The sequence below is a fragment of the Anomalospiza imberbis genome, chromosome 12 (genome assembly GCF_031753505.1).
Source record: "Anomalospiza imberbis isolate Cuckoo-Finch-1a 21T00152 chromosome 12, ASM3175350v1, whole genome shotgun sequence".
Classification (NCBI taxonomy): Eukaryota; Metazoa; Chordata; class Aves; order Passeriformes; family Viduidae; genus Anomalospiza; species Anomalospiza imberbis.
In genome coordinates this window covers 17,652,724-17,674,733 of record NC_089692.1, presented here as the reverse complement: position 1 = coordinate 17,674,733, position 22,010 = coordinate 17,652,724, and the positions used below count along the sequence as shown (strand labels likewise).

The following is a 22,010-nucleotide window of genomic DNA, read 5'->3' as shown; positions in this document are numbered from 1 at the left end:
TTCATACTAAAAGAGAAATTTGTGGGTTTTTTGCTCTTTTTCATGATACCAACATAAATAGAGGGGGGAAGAGTGGCTGGATTGCTCCTCTGTGGGGTCAGTCTCTGTGATAATTACAAGAATTCTGTGGTAACAAGGGTGAAGTACACTGACTTGTAAATTCATGTACAATATTCCACTTTTATTTACTATCAACCCTGTAACAGCAAAATTGAGTATCAAACAATAAAGCAAGTAAATTCAATGTTCATATGAATATTGACATGTTTCAACATTGTATTTAGGACCCATGGCTGAAAATAAAAAAGTATTACAATCAGTTTAATTATGCCTTGAGATATTAGGGACTTTTCTTAAAATCTCCAAGAGTTTTGGTTTTCCTTTAAAAAAAAAAATATATATATATAATATTTGATAAAACATTAGAAATGGCCCACTGTCAGTTATAAATATTCCTAAATTTGGTAGAAAAAATACATAGAAACCAGAGTTTTATGATAAAAGTTCCAATTCTACAGTGCCTTAATTAAAAATCCTCAGGTTCAGAATTATTTCAGAGAACTGCTGGATAGAAAGAGATTAATCACATGAAACAAATATTCCCATGATCTGATTTCAGAGGCAGACACCTCTGCTGTTCAGTACTTAGTGTCATTACCTGGAGAACAACCCACTGCAGGCAAATTAAACAAGAAAAACTCAGGAAGGAAATCCTGAACCCAGGCAGAACTAAAGAAAACTGCAGTTGTGAGCACAGAGCTGATCTTGCAGGCTCTCAGTACAAGCCTCCTGTGCCTAAAGCCCGGTAATTCTATAAAACAGTGTTGTATTTATCTAAAATTAAGATTAAAGCTAAACACTGCCTACAGCTCTGACAGTGGAACGTTGCTGTCTCATTTTAAACACCCAGCTTGGGGAGCTGGAACAAAACCACCCTCAGAACTGCCTGTTTGGAGGGACTGAATAATTGAAGAGCAGAGCAAAGAGCTGAAAAGATCCTGCTTTTTACTCAGTAACTACAGCAAGTTTGCTTTTTCCAGTATCTTGTGAGATTTATGAACTCTTCAAAATGGGATACTCGCTCATTTAAAGTAATTTTACAAACTCTGTTCTGAGCTATTACAAAATGTGTTCAGAGCTTGCTGCACAGCTTCCCATTCTGCTCTCCCACTGCCAGCACTGTGCTGAAAGGAAGACAGAGGAAGAGACATTTCCTCTTATCAGGGCTGGTTTTCAGGTGATCACATCGATATTTTTAATATTTTCTAGTAGATCTTTTAAAAAAATCTGTAATTTGAGAACTCAAAAAGAAATTTCTGTATAAACCCTGTTATAACACGAATAAGACACCTTTAGGATAGGTAGGGTTTTGTCAGATGTTTCCTGACAAATCTCCCTTGGATGAACACTTTGCAGGCACAAACACAGATTTATTGGAAATCATTGGCTCCATCTTGTTTCTTTTGAAGTGAACCGAAGCTCTCCTGTTCTCCTGAATAATAGCACAGTCAGTTTCTCAGCTCAGACTCTTGTCCTAAATACTCTTATGTGGCACTGCATGTAAGAGCAAATACAGAAAAGAAACAAAACAAACCCCAAGCCACAGGACTACCTTCATTTCCATCATAAATCAGTTTGTCTTTGCTATAGTGGAATTATTGAGCAGAGAATCCAGGCCATGTATTTTATTTTTACCTAACATTTGAACAGATTAAAGAGAAAGAAAAAAAGAGGATCAGATTGACTTGGAATCAAATTGACTTTCCATCTTTTATTAGCTTCTCTTTTTGCTCAGAGACAAAATTTACAATTACTGAAGTGTAATTAGGCTCTTTCAATCTCCAGTTTTCTAATAATAACATTCAGTTTTCAGAAATAAACATTTTCAAGAATAAAGGTCCATGGTGGCAAGGCAGATCCGGGGAAGAGGGGCTGGAATTTTGGGATGAGGGGCCCCTGCAGCCCTGTGCAGAAGGGTCTCAAACCCCCAGACTGAGCTGAAATGGGGCTCCTGAATCCATGGAGAAGGTCCCAGGTGAGGCTGGGCAGGGCCACTGACATCTCGTGGTGCCCCCAGGCCCTGACAGACAGAGATGTGTTTTCATTTTCCAAGCAGCAGCTGAAGCAGATAGTAAGTTTTCCCTGGGGGAAAAAAAAATAAAAAAGAAGTAGTAGAAGGTTTCAAAAGAAATGTCTTACTTGACAAAGCCTTACAAGCTGCACCACAGAGGGTTCTGGGGATGAACAATGCTGGTAGATGGTTTTTATGGCCATGGGTCATGCAAGAGAGCTCTGTTCTTGCAGGAATCCTACCCAAGGCCAATCTGAGAGTGCTGTCAAAAGAGAAAGAACAGAAGCATTTCTATATAGGATTTTTAAAAGGAATCGATCCTGAGAAGTGCTGACCATTTTCTGGCAGGTTGGAGCCTTCATCTTTCATCACCACTCTCCCCCTGTGCTAACGTCTCTATCTCAGGCTTCCTGAAATTTCTGAATCAGAAACTGAGCTGGTCCATGAGGCTATCATTGAATAGAAAAGACTAACTAGACTAATTTTAGCACAGAATTAGGGCTTATGTCAACCAAATCTGCATCAGATTGTGAAGAAGTTTATTACAGGATTATACATTGAACAAGCACAGCAGATTTAAGATAATTTTTAAACATATAGAATGAAAAGTTCATTTTCTAGGTCTCCTTTGTTAAAAAAAAAAGTCTGTCCACCTCTTTTTATGAGGCGTGGCTAAAAACATTTTATTTTAGTTTTCAAATGGAAAAAGTTGTACTTGTCTAATGCATCCCTATCTAAAACTGCAGAATTGCTATAAAGAGTGCATATAGAATTATCATCACAACTTTTGGTGGAAGCTCCTACCTACTCCTCTTCTCCAAAGACATTATCCTGGGAATCTGCCATAGACAGAGGCTCTTTTGGCAGCCCCTTTCCTGGGGAGGTGAAGGAGAAGGAAAGGACTGACCAGCCAACTTTGAAGGCTTTTTATTTAGCTGAAAATTAAGTTCTAAAGGTGGGAAGGGATTTTCTGAAGCTTAATTCATTGCTAATGAGATTGAAATGTTTTTTAAAAAAGTAGTTTTTATATATTTTAATGCTTCTGAGTCATGTTTTCCCTCCCTTAAGGGTATAATAGTTTATCTTATGACCCTCAGTTCCCTAGGACTATACTGCTTTTTTTTTCTTTTGTCCCCTTCCTTGAGAATCTCTAACATATTGTTCCAAAATCTGTAATTAGGCAGATTTTTCTCTCTTCACTGCCAAAGAAGGCTTGATTCTCTCCTCAATTCTCATTTCAAACGCTGAGAATCATAATTCCCTGTGCTTCCAAGGACAATTGCTGCTCAATTCTAACCTCACTGACATCATGACCTGTGTGTTTTGATGGTTTAATGTCTAAAGGAGGCAAATCCTTAATGTCCAAAGGAGTCTTACCTTTGTTAGCCTGAGCTGGGAGCAGGATGGAGATGCTCAACTTCATTCACAAAAGGTCCTGACACACTTGAGAGGACTTTGGGCTCATGACGAGTGTTTTGCCACAGGGCTTTAAGAACAGGCCACGCTCAGGTCTGTGGCCTCAAAATTGCACAACCAAATTTGTGTTGTTTCCTGCAGTGCTTTCAGAGCAAAAACTGCAGCAGGGCTGGCCTGGGGCTGTGATCCCTGAAAGTACCAGCAGCTTTCCTGGAGCACAGCCTCCTCAGGACATGGGGGAGCTGCCCAGGAAATGAGATTTGCTCCCTGGCGTGCACCAAGCCAATACTGACACACTTGAGACACACATGAATGATTTATTTCAGAGCTGTGCAAGCCTGGGTGCTCAGTGGTGTTCCACAAACCCAGCACACCCCAGCAGGAAATACGGGAGCCACAGGGGAGAAGGACACTGTGAACAGTGTAAGGTCCTAAAATGAGACAGGGGAGATTCAAATTAGGTATTTGAAAAGAATTTCTTCATTGGTTGGGAGGTCAGGCTGCCCAGGGAGGTGATGGAGTCACCATCCCTGGAGATGTTTAGGTGTCTGCTTCTGGCATTTGTTGCTGTGGTTTAAGGGTTACAGTGGCAGCGCTGGGTGAACACTTGGACTGGATGATCCTAAAGGTCTCTTCCAATCTTGATGATTCACGGAATCACAGAATCAATGAGGTTGGAAAGTGTAATAAACGCCAATCACTTGTTTTAAAAATTCATAAAAGTTTACTAAAAATAAAATGGGAAAAAAATTAATACAAGTATAGTAATAAAGATTAAACAATTAGAGTTAGGACAATTAAAGAGACAATAACAACAAAAAGTTACAGCCCGGGCTGGGTATCTCTCTCTGGACAAAAGTGAGCCAGGAGAAGGACCCCGATAAAAAGAATTCCCTCCTTAAGGGGGTAACCTGTTGCATACACAAATCACTTCATGAATATGCATTTTTTTTATTTAAAACAAGAAATTCGTCCAGTACTTGTTGAGGAATTACTGTTAATTCCTTGAAGTCTAAGTCGAGTTTGGAGAAGTTCGGTTTTTTGTTGATATGGAAAGCCATAAATTCCTCTCCTCTGGAAGATTTAGGGGTTTCTGTAATTGTTATCTCTGTGTGAATAATTTCTTGATTATCTTCTCCTTCTCTTGAGCAAAAAGAATACCACACACACATATTTTCTATTTTAACTACTAAAGCTTAATTTCAATTACAAAACTACATTTACTATATTATTAAAATGTTACTACAGCATAACTTTCCAACCTAGCATAATACATACAGTAAATATCTGCGTAGAGCCATATAATATGCATTTTTCACAGAAAGGACTTCTGAGATCATCAAGTTCAACTTGTGACCGAACACCGACTTCTCGACCAGACCGCGGCACCAAGTGCCCCCTCCAGGGAGGTGACTCCACCGCCTCCCCGGGCAGCCCACAGTCTAACCACCCTTTCTGTGAGCAAATTCCTCCCAACGTGCAACCTGACCCCCGCCTGGCGCAGCCTGGCGCTGTGTCCGATATGACTGCGCGGTTCCAAAGTGCAGCCCGGTGAACTCTGAGAGCAGGGCGCTGCCGGAGGATCCCCGGGCCATGAGGGGCGGCCCGTGACCTCTGATCGCCGCACTCAACATGGCGGCCGGCACACCCCTCACACACCCCCAGCCCCGCCACGCTTTCCTCACTTCCCATTGGTTGGGCGCGCTGTCAGTCTGCGGTCGCGGCCAATCAGCGCGCGCGGCGCGGCGCGGGGGGGCGGCGCCGCGGCCTGCGGCGGTGTGCGGGATGAGGCGGCTGTGCCCGCGCCCGCTGCTCTGGGCCGCGCGGGGCCCGCGCCGCCTCTCGTCGGGCGCTTCCCCGGGCATGGAGGAGCTGCTGCGCCGCTCGGTGCCGCCGCTGCCGCCCTACGAGACCAAGGAGAAGGCGCCGCCGCCCGCCGAGCTGCGCGGCGCGGAGTTCGTGCGGTTCTACCGCGCGCTGCAGCCCGGGCCGCCCCGCGCCGAGCTCCTCACCCGCCTGGCCCGCGACTTCGGCGTGGAGCACGGGCGGGTGGCCGAGGCCGCCGCCAAGGTGCTGCAGGCCCGCGAGCAGCGCAGGGAGCCCGGGGCGCTGCTGCAGGCCGAGGACCGGCTCCGCTACTACCTGAACCCGCAGTACCGCGGCCTCTTCCAGCACCTGGGCCGCCTCGAGGGCGGGCTGCGCTTCCTCGTGGAGCTCAGGGCCGACCTGATGGAGGGGCTGGCGAGCAAGGCGGTGGATGGGCCCCACGTCAAGGTGAGGGCTGGCCAGGCTGGCTCTGAGGGAGTGTGGCGTGGGGGATGTGGTTTTTCCTGCTCGTGGTGCTGCTCCTGGAGCGGCGTTCGGCTGGGAGCCAGTCCCGGGAACCCAATTCACTGCTGGGGGCTTTGTGGGGCTTTGCTCAGTTCAGGAAGGACATTGGAGTGCTGGAGTGGGTCCAGGGGAGGGGAAGGGTCTAGGGGCCAGGTCCGATGAAGAGCGGCGGAGGGAGCTGGGAAAGGGGCTCAGCCTGGAGAAAGGGAGCTCCGGGGGAACCTCGGGGCTCTGCACAGCTCCTGACAGGAGGGGACAGCCGGGGGCATCGGGATTTCTCCCAGGGAACGGGGACAGGAGGAGAGGGAACGACCCCAGGCTGGGCCAGGGGAGGCTCAGCTTGGACATCAGCGAGAATTTCTTTGCATAAAGGGAAATTAAACATTGGAACAGAGCCAGAGAGGTGGTGGAGTCCCCATCCTTGGAGATGTTCAAGAAACCACTGCTTATGGCGCTTAGTGCCATGGTCTGGTTGACAAGGTGGTGATGGTCAAAGACTGGACTCGATGGAGATTTCCAGCATAAGTGATTCCATAATTCTCTGGAGAGACACGAGTGAGCCCTTCCCCAGGCCATGGCCGCAGAGGGGGCTGCCTGTCCGACACTCAGGAAGGAAGTGGCCCCTGCTGTGAAGCAGTAGAGTGGCACTGGGAAGTGCTGGCACACAAAGCATTGTTTTAAAAGTTAATTTACAGCAGAGCTGGGCTTGATTATTTTTCATGGTGCTGTTTCAGTTTTTGTCCTCTCTCATGTTCTTTTCATGTGTTCTGTTCCTTCTTTTCACCACAGGAGGCTGATTTTCCATTATCCTTATAAACAGTTGAATTTCTGATGAGCTTTTGCAATGCACAGAGTGAAATTTGCTGAAAATCTGTTTCGTGGGTGCAGTTCTTCCTCTTGCTGTTCAGAACCCACTCACCTGCAACATTTTAGTTTTCCTGTGCCAGCATTTTCCTCTTGAGATTTATTACATTTTGCTTGCTTACTTCACTTTGCTTATTTCAGCCCTTGAAATATGACTCTGGTGAAAAATTCACAACATTATGATCTCAGGTAGCAAATCATTCAACGATTGCTTTTAAAATATTCTTCATCTTTCCATATGATTTAGAAAAAGTCAGTGAAAAGTTTAAGTTGCTGGCAAAAGATAATGAAAAAGAGAGCTTTTTTGTCAAATTGATTTATCTATAAGCCTCCTTCCATAATTAAACAGTGGTTGGAGTGTATTTGTAATCTTGGTCTTGTGTTGATCTAGTGGAAAAAAAAAAAAGAAGCACCATCATTGTTAAAAGTTTGTCCATAAAAAAGAGTTTGGTTTTTGCCTATCAAAAGTCCTGTGTAGCCATTTCATTAGTGCAGAGTTGATTTCAATTCTAACATAAAGACAAATGTTTAAAACAAGAGTTTTATAACCTCTGTATATTTGTGTCTGCACTGACAAGGAAATGTGGGGATAGAATTAAATGGATCTCCTTGATGCTGGTGGAGAATTACAGAATGTATTATGTGGCCTCCTGGGATTTTGGTTTTGCTCAAGCTATCTAAAATATTTCTTAGTCTGTCCTTAGTTTTTACTTTGTAATTTGAAACACCTATTAAAACTGGGATTGCCTTTTGCTGTGTTGTAAATATGAAATATTTTTCTATTTTCTCAGCACTATCAGCATAAAAGCAGCTCAGACTGCCCAGATATTGGGTGATGTACGATTTCTATTTTGTGTTTGTTCAAAAGATAGCAGTAAAATATCACATTTAAGTGATTAAGTCACTTGAAAGTGCTTGAGCATAATTTACTCATTGTCCAGCAGAAATGGGGGAGGGGGGGGAAGAAATAATGTTTTTAATTTTAATATGTCCAATAACATAAACCTCAAGAGCCAGGAGAGTTTTCAGCACTGCCATTAGCACTGCAGTAATTACTATTAGCAATAACAAAGCAGAAACCAGTCCCCTTTAATTGGTGTCACTGTTGAATCCTGGTTTGCTGGTAGGGATATTCTTCCAGTATCTCACCAGGAATATTCTCTATGTAGATTCTGAAGGTAATTTGTGGGGCAAAAAAAAAAATCCAACAGAAAAAAAAATCCCTAAAACCCCACCCAAAACAAACCAAATCAACCCCCCCCCCCCCCAGCACAGATCTACTCTGATATTGCCAAGCATCCCAAATTAAATAAATCAAGTTGAAAACTTCAAACATTCCAAAAACACGGGAAAGCTCAACTCTTGTGAAGGGTATTTTATTTATTAGCTTGAGAGGGAAAGTGAAATAATTCCCTCATCAGAGAAGCATTTCTTCCTAATAAAAAATAATTAATTGGAGGTTTTCGTAAGAGTTTTCCAATTTGTTGTCCCAGAAATAGGTACTTGATGTGAAGATTAAAAAGGTTGTAATTTGCTGTCTCGTAGCAAGAACACAGAATGAGAAAAAAATAACCACAATTTATTAGACTTGGCTAGCAGAAATTGAAGTATAGCTGGTAATTTGAAATACTAATCTGAGTATGTCTTATTGCTCAAATTTAAAACTGGGATGCTGAATAATGAATGTGTTTGCTTTTCTTTTTAATGAAGCGTTGCAGATGTAATTTTTATGACTAAAAAGGCCTCAGAAATGAAAATAAGAATTTACATACCACTAAATTTACAGAATAAGAGAACCTGCCACTGAATCTGCAAAATAAGAGACCCAAACTTGAGCCTGGCCTTGTTGGAGTGAAGCTTTTTGGAAGTGTCCTGTACACTGAGATATTAAGCACAAGTCAGAATCTTGTTTAGATGACTTGATTTAAAGAAGTTTTGGATAGTGAAAACTTTGATGTCTTTCTGCACCGAGAAGTTTTGTCAGCACAGAATCATGGAATCATGGAATCCTGGAAGGGTTTGGGTAGGAAAGGACCTTATCCAGTGCCACCCCCTGCCCTGGGCAGCGACACCTCCCACTGTCCCAGGGGGCTCCAAGTCCTGTCCACCCTGGCCTGGGACATTCCAGGGATGGAGAGTCCACAGCCTCTCTGGGGAACCTGTGCCAGGGCCTCCCCACCCTCTCAGGGAACAATTTATTCCTAATATCCCATCTCAGCCTGCTCTCTTTCAGTCTGAAGCCATCCCCTGTGTCCTGTTCTCCAGGCCCAGCTGGGGTTGGACTCACTGATCCTGGCAGGTCCCTTCCACCTGGAGCCATTCAAATTCCTGCACAGTGCCCTATTGTTTTATAAAACTTTATTATTCACAACTGACAGGTTTTATGACTTGTAATTCCCCAAAACCAATATTTATTTCTCCCCAAATCATTACTGAAAGCACTCCACCTTCTTCTTTGCTTACAGCTGCGTTGCTTTTGTCCAGCTGCACCCTGGAGCTGCAGCAGCTCTGTAATGAAAACTGCCCTCAGTTCCATTGGCATCTCCTGCTGAACCTTCAGAGGAGCAGAACTCATGACTCCAGGCTTCCCACTGTCCCACTTTCCATGCAGGATGACAGTCCTGAGCTCATCCTGAGCCGTGTGACTGCAGGAGCTGCAGAGCAGGATGAGGAAATGCTGCCAGCAGGAGTGCTGCCATCCACTTCCCTCTCTGCCTGCTGCACTGCAGCTGAACTGCTGTTCAAAAAGCACATGGGTGCCAAGAGAGCCTGAAGAATCTGTTCCTTTGCCCCCACATCTCACTACTCCAGCTTGTTTTTCTGGTTTACCGTGTGCCCCTACAAAAGAAAACAAACCAAACAATCCTGCAATGCCTGGAGACTTCCACTACAGTGTGGGATATTTGACCAAAGTGATTTATGGTTATTATCTAAAAACTTCAGAGCTGTGCAGGAAAAAGAATTCACAAGGGAGGTACCTTAAAGTCAGAATAAACAAACCAATCAGATTATATTGGTTTAGAGAAAAGGTATTGAAAAAAAAATATCATGGAGGACAGAATTGTTCTGTGCAGATGAATGGCTGTTTCTTCTGGGTTTTAATTTTTTTTTTCTAGTATGTTAAGGAATAAACCTGTCCTTTTTTAAGTCTTGGAATACTTGTGGCAGTTACTTTGGCAAGCAGAAACCTGCTTTGATGTTTGTCTTTTGACAAGTGCCTCTGCAACTTTCATTTTGATTAGGTTATAATAGGAAATAGTTTTACTTTTATGATAGTCCTGAGACTACATCTGAATTTAGGAAAAATATTTTAGGTTTTCTGATTAGATTTATATATTTTTTCCAGTTGTTTTTCTTTAATGTAGCAAGGTAAAGTACATTGGAGCTTCATTTTTGTCTCTTCTTTGTGCAGCAGTAGTTATTTAATGAAAGTTTGAATGGAAGATGAGGAGTTTTTGTTTTGAAGTAAATGGTTATTAAGTTAGTTTCAGGTAAGCCCAGGTTTCTGATCAGGCTGTTGGTTAGTTGGTATCACACTGTCGTGTGTACAAGACAAATGGAAGAAAGCAGAACAAGCTCTGGAATCTCTTTTAGGGATATTCATGCTGTGCTGAGTTCAAGAATACTTATTAAATTCAAATACATTTAGACAGGAAATCTTTAATAATACAGGCAGCAGGAAACTGGTAGGGAATGTAAAAATCACTGTTACAGTGAATCACTATGCCAATGAAAGGGTTTGACATTGCAGTTGGGTTTCATCTCATACTGTTCCAAAGCTGGTTTGATTTTCCAGTTCTGTTGTCTTATGCTGCTGAGTTTTATTTTTCTTGTTCAAATATTTTCATGTTTTTAGAGAAGAAAAATTCTGTCTGCATCCTGTTGAAAGGTATTTCCATGGTGTTGAAATCTGAGCTACTGTGAGACTGCAGCCTTGTGGTCAAATCTGCTCAAAACCTTCAACCCATTTGTCTGCTTTTTGTCCACAGTGTTTTGCCTGATCTTCCCTGTCCCTGCTTGCACTGCAGACAATCCCTTCAAGGATTTTCCTTGGTTCAGTCCTGGACTATTTTGTGGTTAATCTTCTAAAGCAGATCCATGAGTTTCCTTTAAGCTCCAAGTGTTGTAGTTGGAGTCAAGCGAGGTTATCTTTACTCACATTTCCATGTTCTACCTTGCTTATTCAGCAGCTCATTCCATCTTTGCTCTCTTACAGGAAATGAATGGAGTTCTCAAGAACATGCTCTCAGAGTGGTTCTGCACAGGATTCCTCAACCTGGAGCGGGTCACGTGGCAGTCACCTTGTGAAGTACTCCAGAAAATTAGTGAGTAAGTGCTGGAAGGAGTCCTTGATGAAGAGGTGTTGGAATGCTTGGGACTGCAGAGATTCCCTGTTTTCAAGACTCTGCTGTTCTGAGCTGAAGGCAAAGTGTAATTATGAAATATTTGCATTAACAGTCTGTAGAGCCCAATTTAAAAACAGATTGAAATAAAGAGTAAAGGGGATAATTTGTGCCATAATTTGATCCTGTAGCTCCCACACTGCACTGGTAGAGTGCTGTCTTTCCTTCCAACTTTCTCAGTTACTCTTCCCACATTCCCAGAGGTGCTGCAGTGCTTTTGGCTGGAAGTGGTGAGATGCACAGGATCACCTGTAAACTACATGTGAAGGAAGCACCTTGGGTTTTATACAGTGTACTCTACAACATTGATTTCTGAATGTACAGCACTGATTTCTGAATCTGTAACACTGATTTCTGAACCTACAGCACTGATTTCTGAATCTGTAACACTGATTTCTGAACCTACAGCACTGATTTCTGAACCTACAATATTGATTTCTGAATGTGTAACACTGATTTGTGAATCTACAGCTTTGATTTGTGAATCTACAACACTGATTTCTGAATCTGTAACACTGATTTCTGAATCTGTAACACTGATTTCTGAACCTACAGCACTGATTTCTGAACCTACAACATCGATTTCTGAACCTACAACACTGATTTCTGAATCTACAACACTGATTTCTGAATATTACTACATTATGTGATGGACCACCTTGTTGTATAAAATCTTGAAGAAAAAAATAATCTCTAGAATGTTCTGAAAGTACGTTAGTTAAGTGTTGATGAGACAAAGAGAACTTGTACAAGCTGAATTTTCCAAACAAAAATAATTAGTAATATTTAATTACTCTTTGAGGCAATTTGGCAAAACACACTAGTGACTGGTTGTGCAATATTCCTTTACAATCCACTTTGGCACAGCTTGCTGGCAAGTTTACATTATTCACATCCTGATTCTTGTTTTTTGATTGGAAAGTTTGTCACTGACATCAGTGGGAAAAGCACTGAGCTTGTAGGGCAGCTAACCTCTGTTTTAAATGAAATTATAATAACAATAATGATGATGATAATAATGATGATAAAAAAATTACTAATAATAGTAATTTTATTTTTCAATTTTCTCCTTGAGTTCTGAAGCTGTGCACCCTGTCAGAAACTGGGTTGATATGAAGCGTCGAGTCGGGGCCTACAGAAGGTGCTACTTCTTCTCTCACTGTGCCATCCCAGGAGAGCCACTGATTGTCCTGCACGTGGCACTAACCAGTGACATCTCCAGCAGCATCCAGGTACAGCCCCTGAGGCACTTAGTACACAGCAAAGTGCTCAAATTGCAGTGTGCTTATTTAAAAACCCACAATTCCCCATAATTTGGCAATATTTGCTTTGGTTTCCTCTTTGAAGAGGTGAGAGAATTAGCTTGTAAAAATTACAGGGGTATTTTGTCTGTCTTGTGTATTATGTAAATTGAAATTTTGAGAGTTTCCTCAAGAGCAAGAAGAATAAGAAAAGATAAGAAATATCTAGAGAAAATGAGACTAACATTTCAAAGTTGTTGCAATTATTTCTAAAAACTTTAAACCATATTACAGTTTTTCCCTGCACTTACTAATGAATAAGCAGCTCTTCCTAGTTTTTTATCAGATCTTTATTGTTAATGAATAAAACAGTGGGGAAAAGTGTTAATGCGTTAAAAAGTTAAAAAGAAAAACCTCTCCATAATGCTGATAATAACTATTATTAACATTTTTTATTTTTAATCCTTATTTTCCCAGGCCATAGTGAAAGAAGTGCCGCCTTTAGAGACAGAAGATACAGACAAAATCACAACAGCAATTTTCTACTCCATCAGTTTGACTCAGCAGGGCCTGCAGGGGGTGGAACTTGGGACTCACCTCATCAAAAGAGTTGTCAAAGAGCTGCAGGTGGGTGTGCCAGGGGGGCCTCAGGGTCTGTTTGCCCTGCATGGTTTAGTTCCCACTTCATGTCACTGCTCGGCCCAGGAGCTGCTGGGGCATCCCCTGCATTTGGAACTTGCTCCCCAAGCAGCCTTTGGAGATGTGCAGAGCTGGAAGAGCATTTTCTGCTCTTGCTTGATGTCTGCCAGATGTAGATTGTGTTCCACAGCTGACATGTTCCGAGTGAATTCCTTGTGTGGTTGCCTGAAGTCAAATGAGAACATTTCTGTTGAAGGTGGCTTTGACACAGCCTTGTTCTGCTCTGATACAATTCAGCTGCCTCTCAGTTGAGAGGGAAGAGCCTGATCAAGATATTCTCTCTTCAAAGTACCTGACAGTGCCTTTTCCAAAATCTTACAGCTGCTCAAGGAACAGAAACATTTCCTGGCCATTAATGAGTTCATTGTTTGTTATATTGAATTGCCACTGGTTATTTCTGCAGTGTGCATGTGTGCCCCGAATACATCTATTGAGAAAAATAAAAAGGAGAGAGATTTCTTTGCCCTGGTATGTCTTGAAATATAGAAAAGAAAATGTCTTAAAAGTCTAAAGAATCTTTTACTCTCTGCCAGTCAGTTCTGTGAATTTAGATAAAATCATTGCAGGCTGAGGGATTATTGTTAATAGCTTTAGTACTTGGAACCTTCTTCCAAGCAAGTGGAGAAAGGAATGAAAATTCATGTACAGAGGGGTGTGAGAGAGCCAGTCAAATTCCTGCACTGAGAACATTATTTTATTTAACAGTCTTTACTACTTAAATTGCTGACAAAACTGCCACTTAAAAGTAATGATCACTGCTTGTGTTTATATTCATTGTTTCACATCTGGATTAGTAACGATGTCTGGAAATCTGTCTGTGATTTAGAACTTCAGTCCTACTTAAAATATCTTAAAATTGGATGCTCTAAACTTCTACTGCCAGAAAGTGATAGATTATTTAATTGCTGAATCATAGCTGGCTGCCCTGAAGTAGTTTTGGTTTTTTATTTTATTTTATTTTATTTTTAATGGATATTTTGGCTGAATTTTGTTGCTTCTTCCTTTTGGAATGGTTTTTAGATTAATTGTTGAAAGTGCAGTAGTCCAGGTATAATTAGGCCATGCCATCTGTCTGATCTTGAGTGAGGGGAAATTGGAATAAATTCATGCAGTTATCTGCTTTCACATCTGAAAAATAATTTCTGCATAATTGAGTTGCTCTCATAAAGTAACCCTGTTGACATTGTATCTGTCCATCACTAATTGCTTGCAATACCAGCAAAGTTGTGAGTTATAAAGGCAAACACACATCATGCTTAGATAACCTAATGCAGGTTTTAAAATTCAGTGTGCCCAACAGAAGAGTGTGTTTTGTATTTATACTTAGGGCAAAGTTTTTACATTTCAGTGTTTGAAACCCAGCCCCTCTTCAGTGTTTTAAATGGAAACCCTTTGCTGAGAGGCTATTAAATACATTTTAATCATAAAATTAATCCCTCAATCTTAAATTATTTGAAAACTTGAGTGCTTTTCATGCAATGCCAAAGGTGGAGATCTTCCTCCCTACTCAAATTTCCTACACTGCTTAAAGGTGTTGTGAAAAACGTGCTGGTAGGAAATTGTGTGACAAATTGGACGTGGACTGAGGTGTGTGTGTAGTCTGTATGCCCAGATTAAAGGTACAAGAACCTCTGTGCATTGCCCCTACACCATTCCTGTTTGGAAGGGAACCACTCTAGGGCTAAAGAAGATAGAAAGGATAATCCAGGAATATTTATCCATTGGGGATGTGGCTCTCTAATAGTTTTGTCTTCATTCTTTGATGTTCATATTTTTCTCTCTCCTGTTCTTTCCACTCCTTCACACTTTCTCCACCTTCATTCCAAAGTGTTGTCCTCGAGTTTGTCTCGAATGGTGCAAGAACCATCTCCCACTGCACGTTTTGCAGTGACCCTAAATCTTTGTCCTGTTGTTCCCACAATGGTTTGATGCTCTTCTACAAGGCCTCCTCGTTCAGCTTCAGCTACAAACATTGTGCCTCCCATCTCAGGGGACCTCACCCTCAGAGGAGAGAAGCCCTCTGTATTTCAGCTTCAAAATACTTCCACTGTGGAATTTCTACAAAGTCAGGGTTGTTCAGGCCAAAGCAGGGCATGCAATGAGTAAATACTCTTGGCATCCTGTTTTGCCTGGCTCCCAAAATTCTGGAAGCGCTTTTTCTGTGGATTAATTGCACACATGTGCTCTCTTTCTCTCTGCTCAGGTGCAGCAAAGGATTTGCCAAGGTTGTCTCTATTCAGGTTGGACATAATTCTTGGGAGCAGAATTACAGTCACTTCAGGGGGGACAAATAGTATACAGGAGTGCTGAGTGGACTTGGTGACAGCAGCTGAAACAATCCAGCCTCAGCAAAAAAGTCCTGGGTCAAAAATTACATCTCATTAAGCTGCTGTCCAGCAGCCTTTGTAAAAATAGATGGGTGAGGTCTCTGATAGGAAGAGGATTTTTTATGTCACCTTTGCATGGCTTTGCAATAAACAAATCTTTTTTTGAAGTGCTGCTAAATCACCAAGTGTTCCAGGCTACAGAAGTTGAGAATCTCTTTAATTTAACTGGTAATAAAAAGCATTGGGAAAAGGAGACCATTTGAAAGGGTCAAGGATTTTGTTTTTCTTTTTATTTGAATTGATGATTAAGACACTTTTGTAACTTGCATTTGAATTAACTTTTGTGGGACATCTGTTTGATCTGCAGCATTCTGTTTCAGTTGTGTTGTCCCAAGGTGCTGCAAAATCTTAAAACTTCTTTTATCCTCCAGTAAAAATCCTTCACCTGACTTCTACCTTAGGGTAACCTGTTCTGACACTTCTACTTGTAAGTGCCACTGTAACCTCCAACCTGAAATCCCAGCTGTCATTCTTCATGAGGACACTCCAGATTGGACTTGTCATGAATGTGTATCATTAGGGCAGGAAAAGATATGCACAAAATTAGGAGTGTGCTGAGAACCCCTCTGCATTGAAGCCTTCATCTGACAGGATTTCAAAAACTGTACTGAAACCTTGATCTAAACTAGAAAATGATGGGTGTAAATCCAGGTAGTACCATACTCCTTAATAATTCATCAATACACAATTAAAATATAATTTAATATTTTAGAAATCTTCTTGCTAATTTGCCTGAACTGGTCACGTACTCTGCTAAACATAAGCTTGTGTGAGGCAGAACTTTTCACCTTCAAAGGATGCCAAGCACTGATTCCCTCCTGAAAGCATTCCTTGAAAATGGGTTTTTCTTAGGATTGTTGGGAAAAGTGATGAGGATTTCACACCACAGCACTGAGCACTGTTAGTTTGAGGCACTGTGTACAAATTGGTGGCTGCTGCTTTTGGGTCTCACTAATTTATGCAGATGGAGGATGGATGAAGTTGAGGCACAAAATGGAGTTCTCAGTTTCCCCTGTGTGCACAGTTTGCAGTTGGAATCCTTAACCTTTGCCTGGACATTAAGATTTGGCATTTGACACAGGAATTGTTCTGTATAATTGGGTAAAGTGGGGGGATATTCTGGAGATGAGAATTGGACCTGGTGTCACCTACAAGGGACATCCTGGGAGAAACCGTGCTGCTCTCAGGAGCAGGTTATTCAGTTTTTGGCAGTTTCTTGACAAAAGTTTCCCACACTGATAATATGGAAGGGGTTTGTGTACAGGCTTCTGTTGTTTCTGAGCATATCCTGTTGGGATTATTTTGGGATGAATTCATTAGGCCACTGAGACCACTTTGATCCCAGTTCTTCCTCCACAAATCTGGGAATAGGCTGTGTAGGCATTCTGTGCAGTCTCTTGTTTATATTAATGTATATAAAGCAGGGAGCAGGCAACAAAAATGATCTCTTGTATTTCTGAAATCGAGGCTTGTGTTGTTCCCAGAAATGAATTAGATTTTGAAACTATTTCAGACATCTACAAAAAGCCAAACAAACCCCAAACTGAGTGCAGGCAGATCATTTCTAGCAAGCTGATGGGTGCTGGTGAACGAGGAGGTGGATGGATTTCTCATTAGCCAGACATTTAATTCCCAATGTGTTTATAGCCACTCCAAGCAGTCTGTGGCTCTGCAGAAGGTACATCATGGCAATTCAGTCAGCAGATGACAGACACAGATAACTGTGCTGAAGCCTTTGAGAAAACTGCTTAGGATTTTATAGCCTGTGGCATTTGAGGGAGAAAACTGATAGCTGCTGTGTGACTCAATAGAATGCTCAACAATTGGTGGCAGATTTTAGCTTTCTGCTTGGGCTGTTGATAATTGCTACCTTAATTTGATCTAGGTGACCTGGGGAGATCATAATTTCCAAAACAGGCTTTGATTTCATTGATGAAAAATGTGACCTTGGACTGCAGCTTTCAGAGTGCAAGACAGTTTCAGATGAGATATGGATAATGGGAGAAATCTATGCTCTTCTGCAAGGAAAGGAAAATGAAAACAACAACAAAAAGCAACAATCAAACACAAAAATCTACCCCAAACCAAAACTAGCAGCTGTTTCTTAATGGTTTGTGGGTTTCTGACAGGAAAGTAAACATTAATGGAATTCCACCAACAGCCTTAGAAACCAGCCCTTGAATTTAGCAAAACATAAATGTGCTCACTCCAGTGCATTTATTTATTTTTCCAAAAGAAATGGATGCCTCAGATAAGCTTCTGAATAAAGCTTTTATCAGATATGTAGTAGTTGGTACTGTACCTTCAAAATGGGGTCACTTTCCCATGTCTTATCTGTCCTGAGAAGTAAAAAACCCACAATTTCCCATTTTGTGTTTTTAATAGAGTAAGAGCTGCTAAACTCCTGTGAAGTATTCGGGGCTGCCTTGGTGAACAGGTCACTCCTGAAAGGGGTGATGATCAAGGAGCACTCAGTGTCCCCAGGAATCCGTGTCAGTTCTTTCATTAGGAACTTTGCAGAGGTTGTTAATACCACACCGAGAGGGGAGGAAATAATTCATTGTCCCTTTTGTCATCGTGACTGCTGCACAGGTGCCCTCGGGCTCTGCAGGCTGGCAGGTGAGATTGGAATTGGTACCCTATGGAAGCAATAATAGGGTACTCAGCTCCTGAGTGAGAGCCCTGTCAGCTCTGTTCTGGAGCAAAACAAAAGTGTAAGAGATGTCTGTAAAGGAACTTCTTAATTTTATGGAATGCACATGCAAGAAAACCTGATGGTTGGATTTCACAGATGGTTTTAAAGACATCAGCTTTCGAATTACTCTTAAAAATAAAATATCATAGTGTCTTTTAGTGGAAACCTGAAAAAAGTTTCTACTTCTTTACTAGACTTTCACTATGTGAGTGTGGTAGTTGTAGCAGTTGTGAGCATGACCCAGTCAGGATCTCCTGGGAGCTCTGATGGCAAAAATGCTGTTTTGTTCTATAAGATACAGAAATGGATGATTTTAGGAAATAATGTGCTTGGTTTTCTATATCTTGTTCTCTAAGGAGATGAAATTAGGTGTTTCTTTGATAAGGTGTAACTTGATCTGCTTTTCTTGTCCCTGCCAGGTCCCAAAAGAATTCTTAGGCTGACATATCTAAATAACAAAGAGCTTCAGCTCAGGGCAGGTGACCCGGCTGTGTCACCAAACTGCAGGGCTGGCTGTGTGTCACAGGCAAGGCACAGGACAGCAGGGCCATATTTGGGAAGCTGCTGTGGGAAGGGAGGAGGTCTTGTGAATAGCAGAGATGGTGCTTGGCTACAGCCTCCCTGACCCTGAAGCCTCCCTGACCCTGCAGCCTCCCTGATCCTGCAGCCTCCCTGACCCTGCAGCATCCCTTACCCTGCAGCCTCCCTCACCCTGCAGCATCCCTGACCCTGCAGCCTCCCTGACCCTGCAGCCTCCCTGACCCTGCAGCATCCCTGATCCTGCAGCATCCCTGACCCTGCAGCCTCCCTGACCCTGCAGCCTCCCTGACCCTGCAGCCTCCCTGATCCTGCAGCATCCCTGACCCTGCAGCATCCCTGACCCTGCAGCATCCCTGATCCTGCAGCATCCCTCACCCTGCAGCATCCCTCACCCTGCAGCATCCCTCACCCTGCAGCATCCCTGATCCTGCAGCCTCCCTGACCCTGCAGCATCCCTGATCCTGCAGCCTCCCTGACCCTGCAGCATCCCTGACCCTGCAGCATCCCTGACCCTGCAGCCTCCCTGACCCTGCAGCCTCCCTGACCCTGCAGCATCCCTGACCCTGCAGCATCCCTGACCCTGCAGCATCCCTGACCCTGCAGCCTCCCTGATCCTGCAGCCTCCCTGACCCTGCAGCCTCCCGGAGCAGGCTGCAGGTGGCAGCTGTGGAGCTCAGCAGCAGCGAGGAGCTGCAGCTCACACAACCTGGCAGCACCAGCTGAGCCCTGATGGCTTTTTAATGGTTACCTCGGTCGTCCTCGAGGTAGAAAAAACACATTTGTAGTCATTTAAAGACAATTTTCTGCTGACATTAAGATGCTTCTGTAATGTTGATGAATGTCTTGGTTCTTACCATTTCTTCTGCTGGAACAGTAATTAAACCAACACTGGGGTGGTTTCAGCTCAGCTCTGTCTTCTCTCTGTTCCTTGGTCCCCACTCCTCCAGGAGGGTTGCCTGATCCATCTTGTGTTCATTCCAAGTGGCAGTGACTTTATTCTTCACACTGGTGAGCCCCAAAAGTAACACAGTTTTCCATATGTATGTTTGGCTTTACATGATTTCATAGTTAGCAGTGTTTAACCAGAAATTAGTAGGAGTAGAGAATAAATTTTACATGCTTAAAACAAGTGTTATATTTGCATTAAAAACGTATTCACACACTTTGTATTTCTTGCTGGTTTAGGGAATATCATTAAAGGTAGCTGGCCTTTATTAAGAACTTCATTCAAAACTTCAGGAAATACTTATTTCCATAAAAATCTAAATATAATACCTCTTGATTTTACAATAGACTAAAATAATAAACTGCCCTTGATATTTAAAAAAAAGTTATGTATGAAAAATAAATAGTATTTAAATGGTTTTCCAAACTTGCATACCTATTTTAAAAAATACTCTCTTCAGAATCACTTCTTTATAGCCTGTGATTTTATGTTTATTTCTGCCTGTAAAAGGATAACAGCAGAACCCAGTGGTGTTAAGTACTGTAAAGTACTTTTATAGAGATGATGTGTGAGGAATGGATTCAGTCAGTGGTAAAATTTTCTGTGTGCTCCCGGTGCCTTCTCATCACTAATCTGTTACTGCCAGGAGGATTTTTTACCATTTTTTTTGTGTCCACGTGTATCAGTTTCTTCTCAGATTCCCTGGTTTTCACGTGCCAAAAAGCAAAAGCCATCATCTACCCTTTGACTCAAACTTCTCTGTGTCAATCATGACCACACTCATTATTTTTTTTTTCTCCTTTTGTCTACAGAAAGAACTTCCTCAGATAGAAGCTTTTTCCACACTTTCACCTATCCCAGGATTCACAAAATGGCTCGTTGGTCTCTTCTCCTCCCAGACAAAAGAAAAGGGAAGGAATGAACTTTTTACAGAATCTGAATGGCAGGAAATCTCTGAGATCACAGGAGACCCCACCAGCGACACACTAAAGAAACTGTTGAACACCAACGAGTGGGTGAGGTCAGAAAAGCTGACTGAGGTGCTGCATTCCCCCCTGATGAGACTCTGTGCCTGGTACTTGTATGGGGAGAAGCACCGAGGCTATGCCCTCAACCCCGTGGCCAATTTCCACCTGCAGAACGGCTCGGTGCTCTGGAGGATCAACTGGATGGGGGACACGAGCCCCCGGGGCATCGGGGCCTCCTGTGGCATGATGGTCAACTACAGGTATTTCCTGGAGGAGACGGCCTCCAACAGTGCCCTGTACCTGGGCTCCAAGCAGGTCAGAGCCTCCGAGCAGGTGCTGGCCTTGGTGGCCCAGTTCCAGCAGAACAGCAAGCTGTAGCTGGACATCAGCAAGACTCAGAATGAGTGCTCCTCACTGCTGAGAGCTGCACTCACCTGCAGTGTCTTCACTTCAGTCAGAATGCACCTTGTAGGGCAGATGTGCTCGGGGTTACCTGGGTTATCAGGGTCTTGCTCACTCCACCTGGTTGAATCAGCTGTGGTGTGTGCAGAGGGGTTGGAGTTGTGTGTTAATGGAGAGTAAAATCCTCTTCAACAGGTACAGCCCGGGGGTAGCTTGAATGTGAAATACCTGAGCCAGCGTTACTCTGTTGGTAATAAATTATTTAAGCTGTTTTTGAAAGGAGCTGCACTTCTCTGTCAAAATGCTGCTATAGATTGTTGAGAACCAAAGTACCTGGAATAAAGGTAAATTTTGGGTCAAATATATTATCAAAACAGCAGTCTACATTTTCTTTTTTGCTACAATATCTATCCTTTGCACCTTCAGAAAAATCTCATGTAAAGCTTCCTGGTATTTTCCTGTTTAAATCTAAAACTCACTGAACCCTTGCTTTGCTGGAGCATGGAAAAGCCTTGCACTAATGTACTAATGTTTCAAAATCAAGATCTCAGTACAGCAGGTATGTTATGTTAGATTTGCATGTTTTGGCTGCTAAAATTTAATCAGCAATAAGGAAGTGTTCAGACAGGAGAGGAGAACAATCCAGAGTGTTACTTGGGAATCAGGTGAGGAGTTTCTAAATATGTATATTATATGTTGGCTCTGGTAATGTTTTAACTTGATAAAGAGCTTTTTTAATAAAGAGGTAGGTGTGATTTATAAACCAATAAAACAAACTTTCTCAGTAAATCATGGTTTGTGGATTTCAGCATCTCCCTCCTGCACTTAATGACCCTCCTTGACAGCAGTTTCACCACACAGTGAACACTCAGGACACTCCTGTTTTTTACAGTGATAAGGGCTCGGCTCCATTCTCTTGGGCTTTCTAATCTTTCTCAACTGCCTTAGAATTCAGGTTTCAAGGTGAAATTCAGCTTCTTGTACAAACACATACAAGCCATTCTTGGCTGGCAGGAATAGAGCAAGAGAACCCTCTCTGTTAAACTC

The 22,010-nt window shown here is 42.5% G+C and overlaps 1 protein-coding gene and 1 long non-coding RNA gene across 2 annotated transcripts; one reads left to right on the top strand and one right to left on the bottom strand.

Annotated features, from left to right (window-relative positions):
• Positions 1-1,756: 1,756 nt before the first annotated feature.
• On the bottom strand, positions 1,757-5,068 carry LOC137481396 (uncharacterized). Its single transcript, XR_011003478.1, has 2 exons — positions 4,972-5,068; positions 1,757-2,142 (listed from the first exon to the last, which is right to left on the bottom strand). It is a non-coding gene; the product is annotated as an uncharacterized lncRNA (long non-coding RNA).
• A 36-nt stretch (positions 5,069-5,104) lies between these two features.
• Positions 5,105-21,752, top strand: MLYCD (malonyl-CoA decarboxylase). The gene is made up of 5 exons (XM_068203127.1): positions 5,105-5,761; positions 10,899-11,011; positions 12,161-12,317; positions 12,804-12,953; positions 20,406-21,752. Exons 1-5 carry the CDS (start codon positions 5,120-5,122, stop codon positions 20,937-20,939), a joined length of 1,596 nt encoding a protein of 531 aa, XP_068059228.1. The 5' UTR covers positions 5,105-5,119; the 3' UTR covers positions 20,940-21,752.
• The last annotated feature ends 258 nt before the right edge of the window (positions 21,753-22,010 follow it).